Raw genomic sequence first — 19014 nt, 5'->3', positions numbered from 1 at the left:
ATGCGATAAATACCTCTTGAATGAATCAGTGACCACCAGGAAATAAACAGGACATTTTAATTAAATGTTAATTTTGTTAACCCTGAGACATACTTTGCATTCTTTATGACTATATTGGAGGACATAAGAGAATAAACAAGAAAGAAATCCTTCAAGGAATTGGAAATCTAAAGAAGAGGAATCATAATCAAGGAAATCTACTTGGGGGGGGGGGTTCTAGTTACTTACTGCTGAACATATTTTAGTTTCTCTTTAGTTCCTTGAGGACAGGGATAGTTTGGTGATCTCTCCTTAGCAATCAGAATACTGCCGAGAAGGTAGTGGGCGCTCAATCATGGTTTTAAGAACTATAGAAAGGAACCAAGTTTAAAAATAAGGTATGCTTGGATAGACTTCAGTTCCTCCCCGAGGCAGGAGGCGGCGCCGTGGGTATATCAGCCTAGCTGCTCGCTATTCTTGGTCCTTCCAGCTGAACGTCTAGCTCTGGGTTCCCGAAGGCGTTTGCCGAAATTAGCCAATAGAAAAGTAGTTTAGTTGAGGGGTCTGTCAGAGATACCCAATAAGCTCAACGTTTCTAGAAAATGGGCGGTGCGAAGGGGCGGGGCTGAGGGGAGCGGTTAGAGGTGGGAGTTGGCGCTGCCGGCGGGGCGGGGAGGGCGGGCTGCGATGAGGATCGGGCCGCGGCGGTGACCGGAGCTGCCGCCCGACATGAACTCGCTGGAACAGGCGGAAGGTAGAGTGTGTCGTCCGCCAGGTCCCGTCCCGAGGCTGAGGAGGTCGCGAGGGCGGCGTGGCGGGGCCGCGGCTCGGGGACGCGGGGCGCACGGCCGCGGAGGGCTGCCGCCTTACCCCCGCTGGGGCCGGGGGCCCTTCTCATTGACGAGCCCTTGCGTGTTGTGGAGTGCGAATTCATTTTCTGTTTGACAACCTAAGGAGCCGTAACCCTAATTTCTTCCTTGGCTTCTGAAATTGCCGGAATTTGGACGTGCTCTTGGCCTTCCAAAGTTTTGTTTTGTTTTTTTTTTTAAAACACCCCTGGAAATAACACCCTACTTCATTCAGAGGTACGCTCTGACACAGCACAAGGCGTAGGCGGACAATCACCGGTAACCCATTCCGAGGTGGAAAGGGAGTATCTTTGCACACAGCCCGTTATCTGTGTACGGAAGTCTAGTAAGTCCATACTACATAGCCATCAATTAATGATAAGAGCTAGGACCTGAATCGTATAATTGTAGTCAATTAGACCTCATGGGTTTTGATGTTTCAACAGGAAGTTCTTGGTCCTATAGAATTAGAATTAAGCTGGATTTTGGTCCATTTATTTGTAACTCCCCCAATTTCAGCTTTTTGCTCTGGCTGAAGTCGCTGCTGGTCTCCAGCATACCACTTAAAAGCTTCAAAAAGTAAACCAACCGGTTTCCAGAAGTTGAAATGAAAGAAAAGTGAGGTTTTTGTCATGTACTTAAAATTGTCATTATAAGCCAACAGTGCACGACACAAGTAAGGTGCTGTGCAAGATGTGTAGGAGTTTGTCAATCTAAGATTTCATTTTATCAAGTTCAGACTAGAAAGAGCAGGTAGAGAACTGAATTCTCTTTACCTAGATCTCAAGGCTTTCGAAAGAAGACTTACTGAATATATTCATTGCTTGCAACCTGCCACTGGACGCTGGAGAAGTAAGTTGCCGAATGCTTTCTAAGGGAAAATGAAGTGCGGTCGATAGCTTTATTCCTAAGTAAGAACGACTCCCTTCCATTTAAAACGTCTGACTAGTAATTCCTTGTTTTACTAAGCTATACGATTTCTGAGTTTAGACAACCTTTAAATGTATTACAAAGAAATACTTGAGAAAATTATGAACTGGCAAGATGACTCTGGTGTATGCAGTTCAAGCCTGTATACCTTCTTTGCATCTTTTGAAGCCATTTAGAGAAGGAAGGAGAGGGCGGACTCCACAAACTTCTCTTCTGCCTTCACATGTGTGCTGGCTATGGCACGTATGCCTGTACATATCATGCAGCTGCACCCACACTAAATAATTTTTTAAAGAAAAAGGAAATTATAACTGGCTACCCTAAAAGGAGAGACTATTTTATATGGTTGAATTATTTTTTTATGAAAATACATTTTTTTTTAAATTTTAAATGCATGCCTGGTGCCTACGGAGTCCAGAGGAGGGTACCATATATCATGCAACAGGTGTTGCTAGTGATTGTAAGCCATTGTGTGGGTGCTGGGAACTGAACCCAGGTTCTCTCCAAGAACAAGTGTCCTTAACTTCTGAGCTGTCCCCCCAATATTACTCATTTTGTTTTATGTGTATGGGTGTTTTGCCTGTATGTATGTTTGTGTACTATGTATGTGCAGTCCCCAAAAGATTCTCTAGGACTGGAGTTACAGGGGGTTGTAAGCTGTCATGTGGGTGCTGGGAATTGAACCCAGGACTTCTAGCAGAGCAACCAGTGTTGTTTTTTTTTTTAATTTATTTATTTATTATATGTAAATACACTGTAGCTATCTTCAGACACTCTGAGAAGAGGACATCAGATCTCCTTATGGATGGTTGTGAGCAACCATGTGGTTGCTGGGATTTGAACTCAGAACCTTCAGAAGAGCAGTCAGTGTTCCTACTCACTGAGCCATCTCTCCAGGCTACAGCTAGTCTTCGTAACTGTTGAGCCACTTCTCTAGCCTTAAGAGACATATTTTTTTTATTAAAAATTGTAACTTTCATTAAGAACACAATACAAATTTTAGCACCGTGTGAACTCTAGATTCAGTGAGATGATTCTCTTCATCTCCTGTGGTCCTGGGGACCAACTGCAGGTCATCGGGCTTGTTGGCAGGCGTCGTTACCAGATGAGCCATCTATCTCAGTGACCTCCTTAGTTGGACCTTAATACAGCATGAGCTAGTCTGTTTCATAAATTAAGTCACACTCTGGTTGCGCACAGACATGCACAGCGTAAATGCATACATGAACATGTACACACACACACATAAATTCCCTAAGCAACACACAATTTGCCTACAAGCTATCAAAATACAATTTTGTTAAGAAAAATCATATTTTGGAGCTAGAGTGGTGACTTGGTGATTCAAAGTGCTTCTTGTAGAGGACACGGGTTCAGTTCCCAGCATTTACACCAGCCACCTGCAATGCCAGCTCCAGGCTATCTGTCATCCTCGTTTAGATTCTGCAGACATGTACCCAAACCCCTATGAACACACACAAATATACATAATTTAAAATAATAAATCTATTTTGAAAAAAATATTTTGACTTGGGATGGCACAGTGGTAGAGCATTTGTTTAGCAGGCACAAAGCTCTTGCTTTATTTTTTTAAAGCATTCAATTCTATGTATAGAGGTTATGACATAGGGCTGGAGAGATAGGTATTAAGAGTACTTACTACTGTTCTGAACTGAGTTTGGTTCTCAGTACCCATATGGTAGCTCACAATCTTCTGATCTTTGCAGGCTCTGCATACACATAGTATACATACACACTCAGACACATATAGATAACATATCTGTGTAAAATTACACGTGCTTATTGTGCACATATGTGCATGCATGTAAGTTCACTCACATGCCACAGCCCATGTTGAAGTCAGAGGATAGCTTGTGGGATTCAGTTCTCTTCATCTACCTGTGGTCCTGGGGATCAACTGCAGGTCATCGGGCTTGTTGGCAGGCGTCGTTACCAGATGAGCCATCTATCTCAGTGACCTCCTTAGTTGGACCTTAATACAGCATGATGGTGTGCTTTGAAGCCAGACCCAGGAAAGAATTTCACCTTACTACTGCCTATTCCTAAGTATTATTATTTGAATGAATTCTACTTACTGCCCCAAAGGAAGGGGCATAGTGGGAAATGTGAACAAATATAGCCAAAATATCCAGAATGTTCTGCTCCTCTGTACTGAGACCACATTGTCTCTTCCCCCTCCTCCTTCCACTCCTCATCTCTTTGGATATGGGATCTCACTGCCTTACTCCGGCTGGCCTCCAATTCCTAGGTTCAAGTGATCCTCCAACCTCTGCTTCTCCACTTGTTGGGACCACAGTTGTGTTATTCCATTCAGCTTTGGGCTAGTCTTAGGAAGATGGCATTTCATTGCTGCCACAAGTACAGTCAGGATGTAACCTATTTTTCAGTGCTGGGACTAAGATCCAGGGTCTTACATTTGTTAGACATGCTCTCTTGTGAACCACAGAGACAACACAAAGGTATGGTATTTTTGGTTTTGGGTTTTTTTGTTGTTGTTGTTATTTTTTTTAGATGTTTATTATTTTATGTGTATGAGCATTTTGCTTACATGGACATCAGTGCACCACCACATATGCAACTGGTGTCTGTGGAGATGGTGAGCCTCCGTGTGAGTGCCAGATCCCAGGTCCTTTATAACAAGTGTTCATAACCACTGAGCAAATCTCCAGGCCCATGTTTTTGACAGATTTAATTTTTATTTTTATCTTAATTTGGCCTGCATGTATGTCTGTGCACCACCATGTGCATGCCTAGTACCCAAGGAGGGCAGCGAGAGGGTGCTGGGCTTCCCAGAGCTGAAGTCAGGACAGCTGTGAGCCACCGTGCTCTGAGGACGGAACTCAGACCCTCTGCAGTTGCAGCTCGCGTTCTTACCTATTGAGCATCCCAGCCCTGGGAAGACATGCTGTAAGTCAAGGTTTGGCTCAGGCTGCAGGACTAACAGCTCTACTGAAGTGGGGATCTTGGCTTTTAAATGGTTTTTATTAGTTTTCTTTGTGAAGATGTAGCCACCTTTATGCTTTGATTGGTCAGATTGACAAGTAGTAATCTGTTTGCTGTTCTTGTGTACAAAGAAGTTGCTCCCAAAACATTGCTAGAAAGCAATGCTGCCCTGTCTCTTAAGACTTCATGAACACTCTTTATTTCCTGTGTGCTTCACGCAGTGCCGTCAGCTTGGCTAGTGTACCAATGAAATAAAAGTGTGCATATGAAATCCATTCTAATACTTTGGTTTTGGTTTTATGTAATATAAAAGTACCTATGTAATATAATATATTTATTTCTGAAAATACAGAATAAGGGATTGAGTTTAATTTGTTCTTAACTGAGAAGATAATTTTGACTCTATTACTAAATACCTGAAATGATTTTTTTATTACCCCTATCTCTAGAAATTCCAGGTGGTTAAGATTTTACTACGTTCCTGTTCTCTGAAAATGATTTTTCCATTTGTAAATCTATGAAGTGTAACTGAAATAAAAGAACTGTCTTTAGCTCCAGAGCATTAGCTAACTCCTGTGTCCTTTTATTCTTTATCTTCAATTTATTTATAATCTATTTAGATTAAGGTGGGGTGGGGTTGGCAAGGTGGCTCTGCAGGTAAAAGTATTGTCTGATTACTTGAGTTCAGTCCCCAGGAGCCATCTGGTGTAGGAAGAGAACCAGCTTCCACAGGTACCTCTGATCTTCACATGTGCACCATGGCACACACATGTGAATACACACACACACACACACACACACACACACAGAAAAGCTTGGTGGGAAAAACTAAACCCTTTCTGGTTTCTACTAGCTCTCAAGTCCTTTTCTTTCAGTCCCTTTAAGAAGTCAGTACTGACTGGTGTGCTCCACAGTGACTCACACTCATCCACACTGACCTTTGTCTAACTCAGCAGCAGTCAGTCGTCTGCATGGCACAGCCCCTCAGTTAGGACCCGCTGGGCGCTGTGCCGTTCAGAAAGGAGCCTTTGTTTGTGTGCTTACATTAGAAAATAGGGGTTTTCTTTTCCAATTTGAGTTTACTGGATCTGTAAAATCAGCCCCAAACCACAATAGAAATCTCATTGCCCATGGGGTCTTACATTAAAATATTGCTATCTAGCTTCTTGGTTTTAATGGTATTACTCTTCATTCTCATGAATCCTAAACAGGAAGCAGGAAGTTGCTGTTGTCCTTCAGTTCCCAGGGCTCAGAATGTTGAAGAGAGTCCCTTAAACCGCAAGTCTGACTCTTGATCCACTGTGATCAAGTGGTGCAGTCTTTGACTGTGTCTCTTAGGCACTGCTGGAAGTGGTGTCAAGACGCAAATGGTGGGAGGGTGTGTCTGCTTACTAATTTTGTATTTATCTCTCACCAGTGCTGCTTATAGTGGTGTCTGTCTGTACAGCTACTGGTGCCTGGAACTGGCTAATAGATCCTGAGACACAAAAGGTAGAGATTTTGTTTTAAAGTCTTTAGCAGATTAAATAAGATACTGGATGTAGTGATGTTAATTATGAAATATGCCACATACCTGTACCTGCTACTAATGATATTAATCCTTATATTAACACACTCTGTAATCATTTGCTTAAGGGACGCTCTGGTTGGCTGTTGTGAGGTACTTATCTTCATAAGGGAAAGGATCTAAGAAAATTTACTCCATTTGTTATTTTCTAAGTCATGTTTTGAATTTTTCTATTTCCACATGAACATTCTTTTCCTTTGGTTTTGTTCATCTCCTGTCATTAATACCAGCTTTTTAAAATTGCAATTCAGTGAATTATCTATTGATGCCTTTCTTCATTCCAGAAAGCATTTGAGATGACATGCCCCTCCCAAAGACAAATATAACTGATAAACAATAGACCAAGTGGCCAAAATCAGGAAAGAAACCAAGTCACTGATTTCTAGGCTATGTAGCTCATTGAAGTTGACAGAATTGAGTTATAAATTGATCTCTAAGTGACCTGATCCACAGAGTCACAGTTAATTCTGTGTGTTTTCGTTGTCATTGAAGAGAACACGGACTAACCCCTTGAGTTAGCAAAGCTTTCCTTTTTCTGCATTAGTCCTTCCACTTTTCTTGTCTGGAGTTTAATATAGGAAACACCAAGAGGTCTCCCACTGGGCACTGTGTAGGAGCTTCACCAGACCAAATGCAATTTCCAATTTCATAATGTTAGCTCTTGAAGGATTATTTGATGAAAGCTGATCAAATGCTTCTGAAGTTTCTGTCTCTTTCTCCTAGTGCCTTAATTTCAAGCTTAGTCTTTTTTTATTAGAAAACTTGCAGTCTTGGGTTTTTCTTTTCTTTCTTTGTTTTTGTTTTTTGTTTTGTGTGGTTACATTTTCCTTTTCTTTTTTTTTCCTTTTCTTTCTTTTAGACAGGGTCTCACTGTGTAGTCCTAGCTATCCTAGAACTTGCTGTGTAGACCAAGCTAACCTCAAACTCACAGAGATTCACCTGCCTCTGCCTTCACCTCCCAAGTGCTAGGATTAGAAGCACAAGCCACCACACCCAGTGACTCAGGTTTTTCAGCGATTACTTCTCCTCAACTGTTTAGATCAGTATCATAATTTTCAGAAATCTTAAAAATAAGCCCTCTAGACTACATCTGTTGTTCTACTGTCTTTTTATGTTATGCAGAGGGGAGCCTAAGAAGACTTTTGTCATCCATCTAGGTGGCAGTTCTGACAGTTGGGGGTGCTGTTTAGCATGTAGCCTTCCTGATGTCCACTACAGAGGAGATAGAAAGGACAGGAATCAGGGGAGGCTGGTGTTGGAGTTTTATGTTAATGGAGGAGGCTCTATTGCAGACAGATAACTCTCCTGTGAATTCATCTATAGAGCTCTGATCTGAAGGCTGTACTTGGTGCTCACCTGTAGGACTCTGATCTGAAGGTTGTACTTGGTGCTCACCTGGAGGACTCTGATCTGAAGGCTGTACTTGGTGCTCACCTGGAGGACTCTGATCTGAAGGTTGTACTTGGTGCTCCTCTGTAGGACTCTGATCTGAAGGCTGTATTTGGTGCTCACCTGTAGTACTCTGATCTGAAGGTTGTACTTGGTGCTCACCTGTAGGACTCTGATCTGAAGGTTGTACTTGGTGCTCCCCTGTAGGACTCTGATCTGAAGGCTGTGCTTGGTGCTCCCCTATAGGACTCTGACCTGAAGGTTGTTCTTGGCGCTCCCCTGTAGGACTCTGATCTGAAGGTTTTACTTGGTGCCCACCTGTAGGACTCTGATCTGAAGGTTGTACTTGGTGCTCACCTGGAGGACTCTGATCTGAAGGTTGTACTTGGTGCTCCCCTGTAGGACTCTGATCTGAAGGTTGTACTTGGTGCTACCCTGTAGGACTCTGATCTGAAGGCTGTACTTGGTGCTTCCCTATAGGACTCTGATCTGAAGACTGTACTTGGTGCTCACCTGTAGGGCTCTGATCTGAAGGTTGTACTTGGTGCTCACCTGTAGGACTCTGATCTGAAGGTTGTACTTGGTGCTCACCTGGAGGACTCTGATCTGAAGGCTGTACTTGGTGCTCACCTGGAGGACTCTGATCTGAAGGTTGTACTTGGTGCTCACCTGGAGGACTCTGATCTGAAGGCTGTGCTTGGTGCTCACCTGGAGGAGAAGGGTGGGAGGAACCTGGCAAGAAGACTAAAAAGTTCTGTCTTGGGAAATGAGTCTACTTCTAATTGAGAAAAATATAAGCTGATTTTAGCTAGTTGAGATCTTAATAAAATGAAGAATTAAATGTAATCAGAAATAGGCCCAAAACTATGTAGTTAATGTAATTTTTTAAAATTAGGTGAGAAGATATCTGTTAGCCTTAGGGTTGGCTCTTTTTACTTCAGTATTTAATAACCCCAAACCTGATGAGAGTTCTAACTAGCAATTGTGTCTGAAGCAGAAGGTGTGAATACAAAAGCCAGGGAGAGAAAGGATATTGCAAACTTCTGAAAGGAGGAAACTGCTGTCCCAATGTCATTGACTGTTGCCATGGAAAGAAGGAGGCTAGAAGAACTGACCTAATTAAAATAAAACCTACATCCAGCTGTGCCGTGCCTAACTGTCCTGTAATTTGGCATTATGGCAGACTGAACCAGGAGGTTTAAGACTCAGAGCCAGCTTGGGCTACACGGTAAAGCATTGTTGCTAAATAACAAGAGGAAAGAAAAAACAACCAAACAACTTTTAGAATATTAAATATTGTGTGTGATGAGGCAGCTCATTGAGCAGAATGACTGCTGTATGAGCGTGAGGACCTGCGTTCATACTCCGACAGTCATGGAAAAGCCAGGCGTGACGGTCTGTAGCTCACCCTGGTGCTGGGAGGATCCCAGGATTGGCTCATTTAGTCAAGGCAGCGAACTTGGGTTCACTGAGAGACCTTGTCTTAAAGCATGAGAAGGGTAATGGAGGAAGAATCCTGTGTCAGCCTGTGGCTTCCACACACAAGCAAGTTCACACACATAGACTGTACGCATATGCACACATAAAATAGTACTCTATGTGCCAACATTGTATGGACACATGGCCATCCATCTTGAAGTCAAACCTCAGATTTTCAGTCAGGCATGGTGGCACATCCTTTAATGCCAGCACTCAGGAGTCAGAGGCAGATGGATCTCTGAATTTGAGGTCAGCCTGGTTCAGAGTGAGTTCCAGAAGAGCTAGGGACAAATGGAGGAACCTTGTCAACAACAACAAAAAACAAAACAGAAACAGCCCTCAGATTTCCTTAAATTACCTTTAAGGTAATTTAAATTTAAATTTCCTTAAAATACCTTCCTATTGGTTTATCTATTTATAGAAAGAGGAGGGGGCACAGCCTGAGAGTTTGGCACTCTTGTGGAGGTCAGAGGACAGTTTAGAGGTGTCAGCTCTCTTCTTCCGCCATGTGAGTCCTGAGATGGAGCTCAGGTTAGCAGGCTTGGGCAAGCACTCTTACCCACCATGCATCCAGGAAACCACAGAGACTGTAAAAACACAGACCCTATCTCACAAAACAGAAAGCAAAGAAAGATATCCTCAGCATCACCTCATCTCAGGAATATTTCCTTCCTAGTGTTTGCAGTCTTGTTCGTTAATCCAACCTTATTGAATCATATATGCCTGGTGCTTTTCATGGTCTTGAACCAGTGTGTGTGTATTTAGCTCTCTCTCTTAATCCATGAGGTATGTCATGTGGGGAAGTGCTGTGTTTCCCTTGAGTGTTTCTTCTGTGTAGTTATCCGTCCCCTCGATTTCTTTTCTAGACACACTATATGTTCCTCTTTCCCTTGTTGGTTGTTTTATTTCCTAACCTTCTGCCTTCGGTGCCATTCTTGTTCCAAGCATGGATCCTGGTGGTGGACTCTTGTCTCTCTCTACATAGTCTTAGAGTTGTATGTTTCCTACTTTCCCGCAGTCACTTCATTAGGCCCAGATGTAAAGGAAGTCCTCTCTCTCTCTCTCTCTCTCTCTCTCTCTCTCTCTCTCTCTCTCTCTCTCTCTCTCTCGTTCTAGGTCTTTACAGGCACCTGCCAGCCAGTTTCCCCACTTCGGTGACCCGTGGCCGTCAGGGTCAGAGCAGCTTCAAAGGCTGCTTCACTATTTAAAATGTCATAGTTTTTATTTCATCATTTTTTATTCAAGTAGCTTTCAAAACAGCTTTTTTTAAAATTCCAAATAAGCTTCATTTATTTATTTCAAGCAAAGGTAGTGGAGAAGCTGTAAAAATTAAGCTAACAAGGAAGTAAAGATAGGGCAGGAGAGGAAGATTAGTGTGTGACAAAGTTGTAAATGACAGCAGGGCCAATTCTCTTAAGGAAGCTTTTGTTGGCCGGGCCTGGTGGTGCACTCCTTTAATCCCAGCACTTGGGAGGCAGAGGCAGGCAGATTTCTGAGTTCAAGGCTGGTCTGGTCTACAGAGTGAGTTCCAGGACAGCCAGAGCTGCACAGAGAAACCCTGTCAGGGGGAGTGGGGGAAACAAAAACAAAAAAATCAAAAACAAAAAAAAGGAAGCTTTTGTTGATTGGTTTTAATTTTTTGAGACAAGGTCTGACCATGCAGCCATTCTAGAACTACCTATATAGACTAGGCTGGCCTTGAACTCAGAGAAACCTACCTTCCTCTACCTCCAGAGTGTTGAAATTAAAGGTGTGTACCTTGAGGAAGCTTTTTGACAGGGAGTTGAGTAAATCAAATTTAATCTGTGTTTTCATTGAGACTGAAGGCCAATGCTACCTCTTCAATCCCACAGGCAGGATCACTGAGTTCAAGGCCAGTTTGTTCTACAGAAGTGAATTCAGGACAGTTAGGGTTACACAGAGAAACCCTCCTGCGCGCGCGTGCGTGTGTGTGTGTGTGTGTGTGTGTGTGTGTGTGTGTGTGTGTGTGTGAGAGAGAGAGAGAGAGAGAGAGAGAGAGTGTTTGGCATGATTGACTTATATTGCTGTTACCTTACCATACTAAAAAAGTATACGTTTTGTTTTTACAGCACAATAAAAAGAACTAGGGTTGTTGGAAGTCATCAAACCTTGTAGTTAAATGATAAAAACATTGCAAATGTCTGTCTAGTTAGGGAGGAAGTAATCGACATCCTAAGACTTTAATCTCCCTTTTCTTTTCCAGGTGTCCTTCTTCACGTCACTGTGGAACCATCCGTTTTTCACTATCAGCTGTATAACTCTGATAGGCTTGTTCTTTGCTGGAATACACAAGAGAGTAGTTGCACCATCAATGTATCCTTTACCACGAGTTGAATTCTGTTATCCTAACTAAGCTGAAGAACCTAAGTGGTTGTTAGAAGCTATGGTAATCACATTCCATCCCTGCGGATTCAGTACCTGAGCTTTGTCTTGACTCATGGCAGGGAGCATGGCATAAAGCCACTCTTCTCGTGGTGGCAGAAGACAGTGAAGGGTTCAGGAGTAAGCTCTGACCTTCAAAGTTCCCTTAGTGTCCTCTGACTGAATCCCACTCCCCTGGCTCTGAGCGCACCTGTGGTTTCCACCATTGATGCCGTTGTTTTCCCCTTTGTTATTCAGTTACTTCAGTGTGCCAGTAGCTCAGGACCAACCCTTTAACACTTGAGCCTTTGGGGGCAACATTTCATGTCTAAACCATAACAGAAGCCTGACTTGATTGGGAACTTTTCCTTTGACCACGTTGGTTCAGTATAGCTGCTCGATGTCGAACGGTATTAGCAGAATACAATATGTCCTGTGATGACGTAAGTAGTTTTCATTAGAATAAATAGACCTGAAGTCAGGTATGACTGCTGACATCTATGATCTCTACTCTTGGGAGGCAAGAGGATTACTTCCAAGTTCAAGGCCACCCTGATCTACATAGCGAGACTCTTTCAAAGAAACAAAAATGGGGAGGGAGTACTGACATGTTTGGTTTTAGGAGAGCAGACCTCTAGGTCCTTAAGGGTAGGATGGTGGCCCACACCTGTAAGCTCAGTACTAGGATCTGAGGCAAGAGACTCAAGAGTGGAGGCAGAGCCTAAGCGGATAGAATGCTTAATAGTTGTGAAGCCTTGGGTTTGCTCTTCAGCACCACAGGAAACCAGGCATGATGGTAGACCCCTGTGATCCCAGCACTTAAGAGGTGGAAGAAGAAAAATCAAAGTTTAAGGCTCTTCTTAGCAGTATACAAATTTGAGTCTAGCCTGAAGATAAAAAATACTGACTGAGAAAAACAGAAAAGGGTTAAAACCAGCTTGGGCTCCATAGCAATACCCTGTGTAAACAAAACAAGACAACCCCTAAACTCTTAGCCAGTCTTGTTGGTACACACCTTTGATCCCAGCACTCAGGAGGCAGAGAGAGACAAGTCTGCTTTACAGTGTAAGTTCCAGAAACAAAATTGCTTTGAAAGTCTCTCCTCTTGGTGACCTGTATCCTCTGACTAGGCCCACCCGCCTCATCTGTGAATGCACTGATCGGTTTGCTCCATTGATGACATTGTCCCCTGTTACTCAGTTACTTTAATATACCAGTGGCTGGGAGCCAAACCTTTAACATTGAGCCTTTTGGGATAACTACAGGTAGTGCTGCCAGACAAAGTAGTAGGATCAACAGTTGAATCTTGTTCATTTTTATTATTATTTTTTTAAATTTTGAGACAGGGTTTTGGTTTGTAGCCTAGGCTGGCCTGGAATTTACTATGTTATTGAAGCTGGTCTCAAACTTGCATATCTTGTGCCTTAATTTCCTGATTAAGGAAATTACATTTTTTTACATTTTGGTGTGTATTCTTACTAGCTTCTAATAAAGGAACATATTGACCCAATGTTGACCCAATATTAGAATTTAAGAATCACTAATTAGCCGGGGGTGGGAGGATTGGGGGGTTGGGGGGGTGGGGGGGTGGCGCACACCTTTAATCCCAGCACTTGGGAGGCAGAGGCAGGTGGATTTCTGAGTTCGAGGCCAGCCTGGTCTACTGAGTGAGTTCCAGGACAGCCAGGGCTACACAAAGAAATCCTGTCTCGAAAAAAAAAACCAAAAAAAGAAAAGAGTGACTAATTATTGGCTATTAACCACATGCGAAGTCCCAGGCTCATTTCTCTACCCACATTATCTCAGTTGAAGTCTTATATGTCTAGTTGCACACTGGTTGCGTTGTAAGTTGACCTCCTGTCTGACACACAGTTGTTTTCCCATCCTACATACTATATGTGTTTGTCTCCACTGGAATTAAGTTGCCCTGTGGTAGAAGCTGCTCTGTGTGGTTTCTTACTCTTTTAGCACTTCTTGTGGCCCCTGGCACACAGTAGAGACCCAGACAAAACACATTTGTGTAGTCCTTCAGCCAGATTCTAGCGTCTTTCAGATAAACCCTTAAAAAGTTTAGATTATATGGTATCTATTATTATTGTTACAACTTAGTTTTTATGTATGTAGCTCAGATCTACAAAACTTTTTTTTTTTTTTGGTTTTTTTCAAGACAGGGTTTCTCTGTAGCCCTGGCTGTCCTGGAACTCACTCTGTAGACCAGGCTGGCCTTGAACTCAGAAATCCACCTGCTTTTGCCTCCCAAGTGCTGGGATTAAAGGTGTGTCCACCACCGCTGGCTACAAAACATTTCTTAGTTAGGTGGTGGTGGCTCATGCCTTTAATCTCAGCACTAGAGAGGCAAGAGGCAGGCAAATCTCTTAGTTTGAGGCCACTCTGGTCTACAGAGCAAGTTCCAGGACAGCCAGGGCTACATACAGAAAAACCCTGTTTCAAAAAAACCAAACTAAAACAAAAAGACCCAAAAATATTTCTTAGAATATTATGATGACCACCAGAAGTATGTGCGTATTTATATTCCTGTTTTTTAAAGATTTATTATTATTATTATTATTATTATTTTAATTTTATGTGCATTGGTGTTTTGCCTGCACGTATGTCTGTGTGAAGATGTTGGGTCCCCTAAAACCGGAGTTACAGACAGATGTGAGCTGCCCTGTGGGTTCTGGGAATTGAACATGGATCCTCTGGAAGAACAAGAGCCAGTGCTCTTAACCACTAAGCCATCTATGCAGCTCCCAGGATTTATTTTTATGTCTACAGGTATTTTGCCTGCATATTTGTCTGTGTACCACATTCATACCTTGAACTAGAAGTTATAAATAGTTGTGAGCTATCTAGTTGTTGTTGTTTTATCTGTTTGTTTGCTTTTCAAGACAGGGTTTCTCAGTGTAACAACCTTGACTGTCCTCATTTTGTAGACCAGGCTGGCTCAAAAACTCATGGCGCTCCTCCTGCTTTTTCCTTTGAAGTGTCATGCACCATCTCAACCGGCAGCCATGTTTACTCTTAACTGCTGAACAGTGTCTTCAGCTGCTTAATTTACTTTTTTGTTTGTTTTTCAAAACAGGGTTTCTCTGTGAAGCCCAGGTGGTCCTGGAACATGCTCTGTAGAACATGATTGCTTTGAACCTAGAGATGCGACTGCGTCTGCCTCCCAAGGTCAAAGGCATGTGCCACTACCACACAGCCCTTTAGTTTACTTTTTAACTTAAGGAAATAAGAACTTTATGTGGAAAGAAGCATTTTGTCCAAATAATTTTATGTATTATAAATAAAATTTAGTTTAATAAGATATATGTCACAACACTTGGAGGCAGAGCCTAGTGGATCTCTGAGTTCAAGATCAGTCCAGGTCAGCTAAAGCAATATAATGAAACCCTGTCTCAAAAACAAACAAACAAACACAACTCAAATCTATAAAAGTTGCAGTTTCTATTTAGTGTATTTTTTTCTTTTTAATGCCTTCACACTCCCCATTTTTTGGTATTTTCTTCAACGTTTCCTGTGTTTTATAAAACACTTCTATTTAAACTAGTTCCATTTCAAGTACTCACCTGCATAAGGCTAGTGGCAGCCTGACAATGTTGCCATAAAGCATTTGACAGTCATAGCAGACATCAGGACAGTGTGGATGTTGCTGGGTGTAGTGATGCTACAGAGGACAGAACTCAGGAATCACTTGTCTCCTTCCACATTTGGGATTGAACTAAGGTTGTCAGACTTGTCAGTAGGACCCTCTGCTGGCTGAGCCATTCCACAGCTCCACCAAATACCCCTTTTAAAAGAAATGTTTTTACCTTTGGATGGATGGATGGATGGATGGAGTGTGTATACCACAGTTCCCATGGGAAAGCTAAGGGGTAGTTATTTCTTTGCTTTTATCTTTTTTTTTTTTTTTCTTTTTGGCTGAACTCAGGTTATTAACCTTGGCAACAAGTGTCTTTCCCTGATACACCATGGTCCTAAAATGCCTTTAAAAGTTTATAAATAACTGGTGGTATTTTAAATAGAATTGTGTACTGACTTCTTTTTCCTTTTTTTTTCTACAGACAGGAAAGCTAATTTTGAAACCTAGACCTCATGTTCAATGACAGTCTGCACTATCGCTAGGGAACCTAAACCAGTCTTTCCTCAAGTAAGTGGTACAGCAAAATGCCATAAAGGATTGCTTTTGGAGTTGGACATGTGATGGTTTAGCAGCAACTGACAAGAAGCGTGCAATATTTGCCCAGATGATGTCGATGATGCTGGCTGAGCTCTCCGCGCCTCAGTACCTTTGATTACCTGTGTTCAGTATTAGTGTCACTTCAGCACTTCAGCCCCTGCACAGAACTCTGCAGATGAAGTATGTGTGTATTACTAAGTTAAACTTAGGAACCAAACCTCCTTCGGTTTTTATAATGTATTTTTGCAAACTACTGTAAATAGCAAATCAATGCCAATGTTAAACCAAGAGGAAAATGTTTGGACATCGTTCTCCTGCACCAGTATTTCAGGAACCATCTGCTTGACATCTCCACAGCTCCTTAAACTGGCTATTACGTGTGCCTTTCATTCTTAACGCCTCTTTCCATTGCTGCAGGAACAACAGCAGATTCCACTTAGACTGAGCAAATCTCATCTCCATTATGTTGAAAAATTTATAGATGTTTCGACAATTTTTGTTAAGCCTGATACTGGATACTGGCAACTATTATATTTTTCAGTAAATTGTTTTCATTTAACTCTAAATTACTTTTTTAAAAAACAATTTTAAAAATACCCCAAAGTCTTCTGAATGTATAAGTTAAAAAATTATGTATTGTCTGGGAATTTGACAGACCTTATTTTAGGTGACTGGATTTTATGCTGTGGTAGACGTGTTACACTAGTACCGTCCTGGTGTAGCTGATGGGCCCAGGCATCACTAGTAACACAGAACCACACCACAAACCGGAGCCTGCAGCTCTCACTCCTGGAGAGTGCTGACGGCATACTGTGTATGCGCAACAGCTACGTGTACTCCAGTAGCCCTTGAGATGAAACTGTCGGGATTGCTGTAAATGCTTAAAGTACTAGAGGTGCCTTTTACCTGTTTATTAGAAGAGTTTGAAAAGGTTAAATTATTTCATGAGCAATATTTTAAATTTCATCCAACTTTAAACTAAATTTGAATAATACGACAAAACCATTTAACAAAGCTGCCATTTAATTTACATGTATTCATCTTGACTTTCCTGTGTATAAAATCGCATTCTCTGAATTGCAGCAATAAAACCCTCACTTCTAAGAACTCTCTTAAGAGGGTATTCTGTATGCTCTGCATTGTTTCATTTTCTGTAAATTTTGTAGGTAAATATGTGCATAAAAATAAATACTTTATATATAACTAGTGATTAGTGATTTTCTTTGGTTTATTGTATCTGCAACTAGAAAAAAAACATAAACATATTCTAAGTATCAGATACAAGCTAATTCCAAATTAGATATTTTACTTGAGTTTTAGCTCTTGTGTGTATGAGAGTTTTTCCTTCATGTATATCTGTGTACCAGTTGTGTGTCTAAGGCCTGTGCAAGTAGGAAAGGAACATCAGCTCCTCTGGAATTGGAGTTACAGATGGTTGTGAGCCACCATGTGGGAACTAGGAATGGAACCCCAAGCCTGTACAAGAACAGCCAGCGCTCTTACTGCCTACCTCCAGGTCCTATTTTATTGTAATTCTGTCTTGCAACCAAACAGTTGCAGGTATGGCAGTTGTAGACTATTAGCCTTCCTCATGCCTTATTTGTGGTCTAATAATGATTGGCTTTTTCTCAGGAAGCACAGGATTTGTTACATTGCTCTTACAGACTTAGATTGGGAATTTCCTCCAAGAGTATAAAGCCAAAGAAGATTTTAAGGCCCTTTGTATTGGGGGTGGGGACTCCTTTGAGTGTTTGATTAGAACCTGGCTCTTCTCCCCCAGAAGAGATATAAATGGATGTACATGTAAACTTGCTGAGCATACCTCCTCCAGCCTCAGGATAATTATTCTTTTTTTTTTTTTTTTTTTTTTTTTTTTTTTTTTTTTTTTTTTTTTGGTTTTTCAAGACAAGGTTTCTCTGTATAGCCCTGGCTGTCCTGGAACTCACTCTGTAGACCAGGCTGGCCTCGAACTCAGAAATCCGCTTGCCTCTGCCTCCCAAGTGCTGGGATTACAGGCATACGCCACCATAAGGATAATTGTTCTTTTTGTTTGTTTGTTTACTTGCTTTGTTTTTTCACAACTGGGTTTCACTTTGTAGCACTGGCTGTCCTAGAGCTCACTGTGTAGACCAGACTGGCCTTGAAACTCACAGAGATCCTCCCGCCTCTACTGAGATTAAAAGATGTGTGCAGTACACCCAGCCAGGATAATTGTTAAAAGTGCACATCTACAGTAACTTTGTCAAAAGCAGCATAGAGCTACAGCGTTCTGTAAAACCCATGATGTCAGGACCAGGGGATAGCTATTATTTCTAGCTCCTCAAGCAGTCCCTAAGGCATAGCAAGTAAGCAGATAGACTTGCTCATGACTGAATCATGTGCAGTGGACTGGCAGCCAACATTTGACAGCAAGTTTCAGAGCTGTCAGCATTTACATAATAACCAGTGGTGCTTCAGCAAAGAGAGAAGAGTGAGAGTGAGCACAGAGGGCCAATCCCGCTCTGCTCTGAAGGCTCTCAACACACCTTCCCTTTCAAAAGTAAGCTGCTTTTTTGAACCAATCAAAATGGTTCTCACTTCTTTGATGTTTCACAAACTTTAAAGTCTCTGTGCATAGAGAAGCCTCTCCTTTTTCATATGATCTTGGTGACTCTGGATCCAGAGGAGTGTCTTGGCTTATTTTTCTGGTGACTACTGTCCTTGAAACTTCAGTGACTACCTAATCCCAATGTAGAGCAGTGTGAGACAGGGCAATAGCAGGTTGAGGGAGCAGACGCTCTAGAGCTTTATTCCACACTGCAGATACGGACTAGAACTCACCTTCTCTGGACAGAGTGACGCCCAGGCTAGTGAGGACAGCATATAGGAAGAGCTTTTCTGTTTGCACATTTTGAAAACTCTGAGGAACACAGGGCCTGGCACTTGCTAAGCAACCACTCATTTGCTGATGCTCATTCCAGCACACATTTGATGACAGTTGTGGACAATTCGGAGATACTGCTACACAAAATGCATGGAGGGCTCATAGTAATGTGTCTGCTGGGTCAGCAGGAGAATGAGGACAATAGACCAGTCCCCATAAATTGGGCATTTTTAAAATATCTCCCATCTCCATAACCTACCTATAACAAAAGGATTTTTAAGTAGATCTGGGAATAAGGCCCAGGTGATAGCCAAATGATCAATGCTAGGGACTCTGTAAACATAAGCTATCTGGTTGCCCAGGACTAAGACCAGTCCAGGAGAGCTCCAGGAACACTGAGGAGGCTCCCTGGTTTATAGAGAAGGTGCTG

At 42.1% G+C, this 19014-nt stretch overlaps 1 protein-coding gene across 6 annotated transcripts; it reads left to right on the top strand.

The window, feature by feature from the left end:
• Nucleotides 1-634: 634 nt before the first annotated feature.
• Nucleotides 635-16927, top strand: Cnep1r1 (CTD nuclear envelope phosphatase 1 regulatory subunit 1). 6 transcript variants are annotated; one of them, XM_052166731.1, is made up of 9 exons: nt 635-733; nt 1608-1679; nt 6139-6212; nt 7651-7743; nt 8017-8055; nt 8251-8328; nt 11381-11490; nt 11927-11981; nt 15606-16927. In XM_052166731.1, exons 1-9 carry the CDS (start codon nt 709-711, stop codon nt 15645-15647), a joined length of 588 nt encoding a protein of 195 aa, XP_052022691.1. In that variant the 5' UTR covers nt 635-708; the 3' UTR covers nt 15648-16927. The 6 variants fall into 6 exon arrangements, with proteins under 6 accessions (XP_052022691.1, XP_052022693.1, XP_052022692.1 ...); XM_052166733.1 differs by lacking the exon at nt 8017-8055 and having other exon boundaries at nt 8290-8328; XM_052166732.1 differs by lacking the exon at nt 8017-8055.
• Nucleotides 16928-19014: the final 2087 nt, after the last annotated feature.

This window comes from Apodemus sylvaticus, chromosome 21 (assembly GCF_947179515.1).
Source record: "Apodemus sylvaticus chromosome 21, mApoSyl1.1, whole genome shotgun sequence".
NCBI lineage: Eukaryota > Metazoa > Chordata > Mammalia > Rodentia > Muridae > Apodemus > Apodemus sylvaticus.
Note: the sequence above shows the minus strand (reverse complement) of the source record. Positions and strands in the feature narration are given on the sequence as shown.

Bases quoted from the DNA above. Each gene is read 5' to 3' on its own strand.
- Cnep1r1 (XM_052166731.1), top strand. From the start codon at position 709: ATGAACTCGCTGGAACAGGCGGAAG. The intron at 1,680-6,138 runs GTAAGTTGCCGA...ATCTCTCACCAG, and splicing joins TGCCACTGGACGCTGGAGAA to TGCTGCTTATAGTGGTGTCT. The intron at 7,744-8,016 runs GTTGTACTTGGT...TCTGATCTGAAG, and splicing joins TGGAGGACTCTGATCTGAAG to GTTGTACTTGGTGCTCACCT.